Source organism: Eptatretus burgeri, chromosome 1, assembly GCF_056783735.1.
Source record: "Eptatretus burgeri isolate ZD-2024b chromosome 1, Ebu_testis_v1, whole genome shotgun sequence".
NCBI lineage: Eukaryota > Metazoa > Chordata > Myxini > Myxiniformes > Myxinidae > Eptatretus > Eptatretus burgeri.
Genome location: NC_140961.1, coordinates 26613836 through 26623599, shown reverse-complemented (window position 1 = coordinate 26623599; position 9764 = coordinate 26613836). Strand labels below are relative to the sequence as shown.

The window sequence follows — 9764 nt, the reverse complement described above, 5'->3', positions numbered from 1 at the left end:
TTCTTTCCCATTCATGTCCTTCCTCTTTCACAGGTATTTTCGCACAATATCAGGCCAAGCATTGCAAATCTGCAAGCACAAACTACACCGTGTGCACTTTTAAAGAGGTTTTGGGCATAGTTGATGGCCAGGTAAACTTAGCATGTAACTTCACTTTCCCACAAAAAAATGCAGAGATTTTGAACATAGGCTGGATTAAGAAAAATTTGGCTGGATCATATTCCATACACAAATGGAAGAATGGGACCGTCATATCCACTGGAACCACCAAACCTCCCAAACAATTGGATATCCTGGGTGATGTAAGTGCAGGGAGAGTGAGTTTGAAGATCCTGAACCTGAGGCTCAGTGACAACGGACATTATATGTGTGAGGTTCAGTTCAAGATAATGAGCAACAACAAGAATGATGGTTTCTTAATGTACCCAGGGACCAAGCTCGTGGTTGGAGGTGAGTTCTTGTTCTCGGCTAACGAATTTGAAATCAATTCTATACTCTGGAAATCGGATTGACACGGCTGTTTCGTATATATTTATTATGTACGCACTGAGTGGGGGGGCCAGAATGCCAGAGTGGTCAACAGGGAGGATCGAGGTTTTTCCCTGAGAGTATAGTGTGTTTATGAATCAATATTAGCGTTATATTTGTGATTTTATAATGTAACTCTCAGAGCTTTAAATATGGCCTTGATAGGAATCGCTTTACATATAGTTATGGGTTCTGTGGTCGCAAGGTCACGAGGGGAGTATTCAGACTCACTTCCAAGCTATGGTGACACTGAAGCCGACAAGCCACAGATAACTCCGCCACACGATAGGTTACGAGACAACCACAGATGCCATCTAAGACGTTTAATTCAGGCAGGGTCCAGAATCTAACTCCGCTTTACCTTTGTGGCAAATTAAACCTCCCAGATAAAGAACCGTGCCCTCAACACCCCACTGCAGTCAATCAAAACAGCCGAGCAACACCGTATGTGGGATGTTGGCGTATAACTAACCATAATGGAATGGCAGTGCAGAACTCCCTATCAGTAGTACACACTATGGTCAACCAATGGAGAAAAGATGATCGGGCAGTTTGGAAACAGTTTATAAAGATCAAAAGGAGCATATATTTACAGGCAAACAGTTCACAAGAGAAAGATCTTACTCCCGAAACACGTCAGCCCTCTTAGTCAATCATCTGAGCATGCTTCTGACACATAGGCCCCTCATACACTCAGGGGAACGAGATAAGGAAGGTGATAGACAGAGAGAGAAGGAAAAGGCGGGGCTTGTTGGCGACCCCTCACTCACCAAATGCAAGCCTGTTGCCTTACGTTGGTCCCAACATGGAAAAGGGGAGAGGGAGAAATAAAAGAAGGATAGAGGGTGTGGTACACAGTGTGGGGAGAGGTGCAGAACGCTTGTAATGCATTTGAGGAAATCATGATATGCAAATCAGTAACCCAGTCCTGAGAAGGAACGAGGGCTTAATTGTTTAATACTCCGTACGTTCCAAATGAACAAATTAGAAATAGGGAAAGCCAGAGATAGAAAATGTAAATCAGTGTGTTGGCCGGTGCATCCAGGTAAAATTTTGCGCCTTGTCATAAGTCCTTACAGAGGCTTGTTCTTGCAGGTTCAACGTTGACTGATGTGTACTTGCCTCGAGCCCTTAAATTCACAGGGTTATATTGGCCCTTAGAGGGGCATTGTTTGGGAACTGAGCAGCTTCCAGTTGTATTCCGACCACAGCTTTTGCGTAGGCGCTGCCTCATGTGTGGTTCAAACCAACTAGAGGTCGGCTCTGTCACCATGCGATGTTCATTGGGTGAGCCCAGCTCCTGCAATGGAGTCGACGGCAAAGCTAGCCCATCCATGGTTACGAAACACTAGAGTTCCCTTATGTGTTGGCATGTCTCCCAGGGGCCTCTGAAAACCGTAACAATATGCATACCTTTTCCTTCACGGGAATCCCTTTTCACTTTTCATCAGTGATTTTGTACAAGTTTGAATAATTTTCAGTTCGAAGAAACGTCATGGTTGGGGTGCTTTTTGTAAAACAAGAATTAGAATAAGAAGAATGTTATGAAGTCAGAAACTGCAAATACAATGAGATTCTAATTTTGATTTTGTGAAACAAAACAATGCAATTTAAAGATAAATATGTCATAACAATACTCTAGTGTCCATCATGTTTACCCCAGGTATCCCGCCCCATCCCTCTCTCTTCCACAGATCTCCTAATGTCTCCGTTCCCCTCTATTTTGTGCTTCCCTCTCCCGCCCCTCTAGTCTCAGTTCCCGTTGTTATACATTCTGTGTGTTAGCTCATATATGAGCCTCGACATTGTATGCAAAAATAAAAAACCTCACGTTTTTTCAAATACTGTAATTACAAATGAAAGTAATAGGGTGTTGTGCAAAGAAGGAGGAGGAGGAAGACATTGTTCGAAGAAGAAAACAAATGAGGAAACAATAAATAAGGATATATAGGAGAAACATAAGGATTGACAGGATAGCTGAGAGGTATGCACACTTGCCTCTAAGCTGTCGAGCCAGGGTTTGATTCCTTACCCAGCTATAAACTGTCAGCTTGGTGTTTCAAAGGTTGGGTGAATCATCAATGCGGTGCCTGGATGTTAACCAGGCATCCTGTCTGCCGGCATTAGTTGGTGGATATTAAAGATCCCATGGTCTCCTTTGAGAACAGAAGGTGACCTATTGTTGGCACCATGGCCAAATTCCTACCCTAACTAATGGAACATCAGGCCTGGCCAGCTGGTTTGTGAAGATTTGGGCCAAGCTTTGCCTGGCTGACTCCACAATAAAGGTAAGATTTATTATTATTTTGTGTGCAGCCGATGTCTGCTGGTTGCATATTTTTTTTATGGGGGCACAGCAGCTATGCTGCTAATGCAATGCCCTCTATTACCCGTACACTGGTACTCATTTCGCTGACCTCAGAAGGATGACTGGCCGAGTCAACCCCACCTGATATTAATTCAATGGCTAGATGGGGCTCAAACTCAGGACCCTAAGACCCCAAGCCCACCATCTTAACCATTAAGCCAATACCAGGCTTTAAGGTGGGAAAGAAGAAGAAGAAGAAGAAGAAGAAGAAGAAGAAGAGGAAGAAGAAGAGGAAAAATACGAGGAAGAAAGCTTGCCCTTCCATGAGCTTCTCTCTTGTAGAAAATAAAACAATAAATTGAGAAAAATAATAAATAGAGAAAAAGAAGAAGAAATAGGAGAATGATATGAAAAAATAGTAGGAAGAATAACATGAGAAAAAGAGAGCGAAGTAAAGAAAAAAAATAGAACGGTGCTCTTCGACATCATGACGTCACCAGATATGACTGTCCACATTATACATACCTGTACCAAGTTTAATTAAAATCCCTGAACCCATATTCAAAATATTAAATAATTCTGGCTGCCGGACCATGCGTCCGACCAGGTTGAAATTTAAAACAAATATTCCCCATCACTCCTGGATCATAATTGTGACGTTTTATGTTGATTGATGAAGCAGATCAAGAGAGACCTTTTAAAAATATATATTTTTGTTCAACCCAATATGGCTGCCAGACCATGTGACTTATTAATTATTCATGAATATGCTGGTATCCCCAAGGCTTGGAGAATATGTGGATGAAGTTTCCCCTTGATCTGTCAAGCCGTTCTGCAGAAAAAGACTTTTAAAGGTTTATTCTTCAAAAATCATAGCTGCCAAACCATGTGCCCTATAACATCATAGGAGGAGAACTTTTTGTTCCTCATGGATAGACGATCATAGTTTCACCTCGATCTGTTCAGCCGTTTCAGAGAAGATTATTGAAGGTTTTTATGTTGTTAAAAAAAAAGGCTGACGAACCATGTGACCGATGACATCATCAATCCCCCTCCTCCCTACAATTTAGCCTGAGATGACCCTCAATTTTTTTACTGATCAGATAAAGCATTCGTGATATGCAAATATGACATCATAATGAAGCCACCTATGGCATCTTCAAAAAAAAAATCACACTTGTTTCCCATAGGGAATACTTCACATCTCCCAAGTTTCTATTTTTCTCACGGAGTGGTTTCAGAGATAGAGTTCCAGTTCTTTTTTTCCTTTTTCCAACATGGCTACCACACCACGTGACCCATGACATCATAGTTTTCATTAAAACATTCTACATGAGTAGTCGCACATATGGTAAAAAAAATTGTGTCAATTGGATAGGTGGTTGCAGAGAAAATAGAGAAAATCAACATGGACGTACGTCTGTATGGACAGACAACCCATAAACATACCTCCAGCGACTTCATCAGCGGAGGCGTCAAAAGAGGAGGTGAGATAACTATCAGAAGTTTTAGGCAGGTTCGGTGGTCAAGCTCATGTAAGCTTGCCTCCCTCTAATTATTACCCTAGAGGCACAAAGCGAAAAGTGGGGTTAAGCAATTGGTTTGATCACTTTTGTCTGTTTGTCTCTGTCTGTCTGTCTGTCTGTGTCTCTTTATGATCGGGAAAATACTTAATTTCAATTGAATGTTATATTTTTAATACGAATTGGAATGTCAATCGGAACACAGTATTTTGGCTTTGAATTTGTCCATACCACGCATGCGCACAGAGGAGAGAGTTATTTTATAAGTGTTTAAGCCACTTCTACATTTGTATATCTCCTTCCTTCCATCCGTCTGTCCATCTGTCCATAGAAAAATGAAGAAGAAGAACCTAACTCACTGCGTTTAATTCTAAAAGGTTCTAAAGGATAATTCTAAAGGGTTCTAAAGCGTATTTTTAAAGGATTCCAAAGGGTAATTCTAAAAACTAATTATAAGGGTTCTCGAGGGGAATTCTAGAGGGGGTTAAAGGATAATTTTAGTGGGTTCTAAAGGGTACTTCCAAAGGGATTTAAAGGGTAATTTTGGTGCATTCCAAAGGGTTCTAAAGGATAATTGAAAAGGGTTATAAAGGGTAATTCTAAAGGGTAATTTTAGTGGATTCTAAAGAGTAATCCCAAAGGAGTTTAAAGGGTAATTTTAGGGGTTTTTAAAGGGTAATTTTAATGGATCTAAAGGGCAATTTTAAATGGTTCTATAGGGTAATTGTAAAGTTTCAAAGGGTTCTAAAGGGTAATTCTAAAGAGTAATTATAAAGGGTTCTAAAGAGTAATCCTCAAGGGGTTTAAAGGGTAATTTTAGGGAACTCTTGAAGGTAATTCTAAAGGGTTCTAAATGGTAATTCTAAAGGCGTTTAAAGGGTAATTCCAATGGGTTCTAAAGGTTAATTGTAAAGGGTAATTTGTAAAGGGCGTTTGTAAAGGGTAATTCATATCGGGATATTCTAAAGGGTAATTGTAAAGGGTAATTTATATCGGGAAATTGTAAAGGGTAATTCTAAAGAGTAATTATAAAGGTTGCTAAAGGGTTCTAAAGTGTAATTCAAAAGGGTAATTCTAAAGGGTTCTAAAGAGTAATTATATAGGTTTCGAAAGGGTAGTTATAAAGAGTAATTCTGATAGGTAATTCTGAATGGGAATTCTAATAGTTTCTAAAGGGTAATGATGAAGGGTAATTCTTATGGGTAAACCAATCAAATTTGCCGATTGTAGATGCAACTACCCCCCCCCCCCCCCCACGTTCCCATGTCCTTGTTTCTCAAGACAGCTTGGGGTAAGGTGTTCTCTGAACTCTCTAGTACTTATAAGAATTGTTGATTGGATGGGAATGGAATGGCATTTGACAGAATGACAGGCCAACAGAACAACAACAACAATAATAATTCTGTGACCGTTCAACTTAAAACGCCCACCAGAAAGCCGTGATGTCATCCAGCATAGGTGAACTTTTTCACAAAAGTTTAATTTCAGCTAGGCTGAATGAAAAAAAGTTAGAAGTAAATGTAGATGCTGTATAGAATTTTAAGACATTGTTAATTATGCCTCCGAAGTTTGATGACTGATGCGAGAAATGATGAGAGAGAGGAGAGAGAGCAAAAGTGACAAAGAGACAGTTTCTGTTATTATTATTATTATTATTATTATTATTATTATTATTATTATCTACATTGAAAACACTTCCACATTCTCCCATAAGTTATTTGTAGAATAATCTCCCACAACCCCCCTCCCCCCCCCCCGTCCCTCCCATTTGTAAGTAGCAATGCCACTTAAACCAATGGACAATTAAACAAATGAATGTTTCGTTTATGTCTTTTCCACTTCACTGTAAAATAATCTTTGTTCAAATTGTTCAACACAAAACAGATTAAAGCAAAAAGTTTGCGTTTCTAAAAGACCCCTCACCCCCCACCCCCAAATCTGCATACTTTAGGTTCGTATTATAATGGGGCTTCCAATGTAGGGAATTACTTACATATTAAAAAGGCTGCTCTGGTAATCTGATATTAAGGTTTGTTTAGTATGAAATTTGGAATTACAAATAAATGTGGATTATAAACAAGATATAAATCAATGTTGTGTGTATTTTTATGTGATTGCAATAAAAAAAAATACAAGAATAAAACAGGGATGAAATCGAAAGGGTTGTGTACAGTATAAGCTAAACAACACAGCATAGGATGTCCACAGACTCGCAATGAATCAAAACGTAATCGGGAGATTAAGTATTGTAAATGAGTAAGTGAGTGGTAGAAAGGAGAGAGAGAAAGAGGGGAGCAGGGGCAGCTGGGGGAGGGGGGGCATGTCGGTCACCAAGAGCAGCAGGAGAGAGCAGGGGTCAGTATTGGAGAAAGTATGAGGTGACGATTGGTGGAACTCTTGAAGGATTAGAGAGACATGAGACAACAGACACAAGAAGTCAGTTCAACAGTCGAGAAAAGAGAGGGATGAGGGAATGGAGATTGGAATTTGAAAGTGTAAACAGGTGCTGTATAATTCTGTATAATATAAACATGTGATTCAGGTGGTCTGGGGGAGGACAGAGGGATGAGAGGGTGGGGTGAGCAAGGCCAGAAGTGAGGCAATATAAAACTGAGTCAGCCAACCATTTATTCATACAAGTATCCTCCAATGATATTTCAAGAAAGTGTTTCAGAGATAATCATTTTTTTTCTCCCCTCCTTACTCTCACTCTTCTTTCCAGTTCAACCCAAACTAATTTTCTTGAAACAATCCATTAATGGGACCATTGAGCTTACATGCAAGGCAACTGGATTTCCACTCCCAAACCTGGATCTGCTTGATCCAAACTCCACTAAACTCAAAGGCATGATGAAAAATAATTCAACAGAAGTCCAACTTCAAATCAAACTTCCTGAACTCGCAATAGATGGGAAGTACACCTGCCTGGGGAGGAACATCCATGGAGAGGCACGAGTGGAGATTTTATCAGGGTTGCATGATGAACCAAGATTTCTCATTGTGGCACTGGCCATTGGAACATCGTTTTTGGTTCTTGTTCTTGTCACTGCACTCACTGCCTTTATCTACTGGAAAAGGAGGAAAACCGTGGGAAATGGCAAAGGTATTATGAATGTAAACAGTTTTCATTTTGTGCACTCTCTTGCCATATTTGTTTTTCTATCATGATCATGTTAAAGGTAAGAATAAAAGAATAGAGCTATAAGAGATTGCAACAGAGTTGCAAATACAAGTTTCAGCTGTCATCCCTAATTCTGTTCCATGATCTTTATTAGCCCCATAAACATTTCCTAACCCAACTATCATACTTGCAAGTTTCAGCGTTTCCTTCCCTCCTCCCTCCCTTCTTATCCTGTTCGTTCAGTCCCTTGACATTTGTCCAACTGTCAAATCTACCTTGTTATTCGATGAGCCTCACTCATACAAAGAAAAATAACAACTAAATTTAACATTGAGTGACACAACATGAAAGATGTTGAGTAAATATTTTACTGTTTAATAAGGACAAAGAGACACACATGTCCCTAAACTTTAAATCGGCGTGTTTGATATTTTTCTTGCAATTTTAGATTACTTTATGTTTGTACATTGGCAAACATTGTAGCTAACATTGGGTAAGAGCTTTTTTCCATTTCCATAATTTTTCTTTTGTTTTTTTTATTGTTGTTGTTGTTTAGAAAAATTTATATTTTCTGTCATGCATGCTCTTTCATTTCAATTCGATTTCTTAAAAAAAATACAAAACTGCTCACATGTTTATCTACGCAGTGGTTATTGAGAAGGCCAGCAGCTAAATGTCTCAGTAAAATATGGTCCAATATTTTTCTGTTTCTGTGCTACAGCATAGACTGTACGTGTCCCATGTAATAACTCGAAAAACACTTCATATACAAGGAAATTAGCTTCATATTTGTGATTATTATAGCCACACTTATAATGATGTTAAACTTAAATCTGAAAAATACTTTTAAGATGCTTGTGCTCCTCAAAGGGTTAATGCAGAAGCTAAAGAAGTTGGTACGAGTTCACAATTGCCAAGAAGTGTAAAATACTTGGATATTGACATTACTGGAAGGCAATATTATGGTGTACCTTGATTGAAAACAACTATGTCAACACAAAAGTTTTATTCTCTATTATTCAGGAATTAGCTCTTGTACAAACCTTTTTTTTTGTGGACCTTGTCGAGGCTCGTATGAGAGCTAACACACAATACACAGCAAGGGGGCATGAGACAGGAGGGGAGGGAGTGGGAAGGACAAAACAGTGGGGAACAGAGACATTAGGAGATCTGTGGAAGGCTGAGGGATGGGGTGGGGAACACGAGGTTTACACGATGGACATTCCAGGGACTTTCAGGAAGGAAAGCAGGGAATTTGAAGGAGGTGGGTTTGGGGTGGACTAACGGGAGTAGAAAAGATCGAGGATTTGGATGGGGACCGAAAAGAGGTGGTGGTGACCAGCTGTTTTGAAAGCCTGAAGGGAAGAATGGGAATGAACAGAGCGAGGGAGTTTATTCCAAAGGAGGGAAAAAAGAGGAATGAAAGAGTGAAGGTGAGCAGTGATTCATGATTTTGGTAGTTTTCCGAGAAGGGGGTTGTTGGTGAACCTTGAGCACCCTGTGGAAATATGATGGGGACAAATCACAGACACAGCAGGGTGGCGAGAGCGGCGAGGAGATGGTAGAAGACAGAAAGACCACCAACCTGCCGGCGGTGAGAGAGTGAGAGGCCCAAAGACTCAGCCTCATCGCGGGAGATGCCAATGATCTGAAATGCCTTGGTTTCCACAGCGTGAAGCTGAGAAAGGTGGGAGGCAGGAGCACCAGCCCAGAGGGGAGAGCAGTACTCCAACAGGCTGCGGACGAAAGCTTTGTATGTGGTCAGGAGCTCAGGTGGGCCGAGGAAGGACTTTCCACAATGGAGGATTCCCAGTTGGCGACTGGCTTTGGAGGCCAGGTTGGAAATGTGGCTTTCCCAGGAAAGATCGTGGCAGCTAGTGAGACCCAGAAACTTGAAAGAAAGGATTTCTTACAGAGGATTGTTAAGAAAGTGGGTGGGGGTTTGCCAAACGGTCCTTTCGGAAAGACATAGTGAGAGTGTGAAATTTGTCCGGGTTGAAAGACATGTTCCACGTGTTGGACCAGTTTGTAATTTTACCCAGATCTCCAGTGAGCGAAAAAGCTGCTGCTTGCTGGTCTGAGGGATGACAGATGGTACATGATGACAGATGATGATGACAGATGATGATGACAGATGATGACAGATGGCAGAGAGTGGAGTCATCAGCAATGAGATAAAGAGGATTTTCCAGAGAGTCAGAGAGATTGTTGATGAAAAACAGAAAAAAGAACAGGGCCCAGAACGCTGCCTTCAGGAACTCCAGCCTGGACAGGAAGATGGGAT

General features: G+C 40.6%; 1 protein-coding gene across 2 annotated transcripts in view; it reads left to right on the top strand.

The window, feature by feature from the left end:
* The window catches only part of LOC147034069 (V-set and immunoglobulin domain-containing protein 2-like), a 38497-nt gene that overhangs the window by 4947 nt on the left and 23786 nt on the right, over nucleotides 1-9764 (top strand). For both annotated transcript variants that reach the window (XM_085876103.1, XM_085876102.1), the window contains exons 2-3: nucleotides 34-450; nucleotides 7082-7462. In XM_085876103.1, the coding sequence (XP_085732229.1) occupies nucleotides 34-450; nucleotides 7082-7462 (798 nt within the window). The remainder of the gene's footprint in view (nucleotides 1-33; nucleotides 451-7081; nucleotides 7463-9764) is intronic.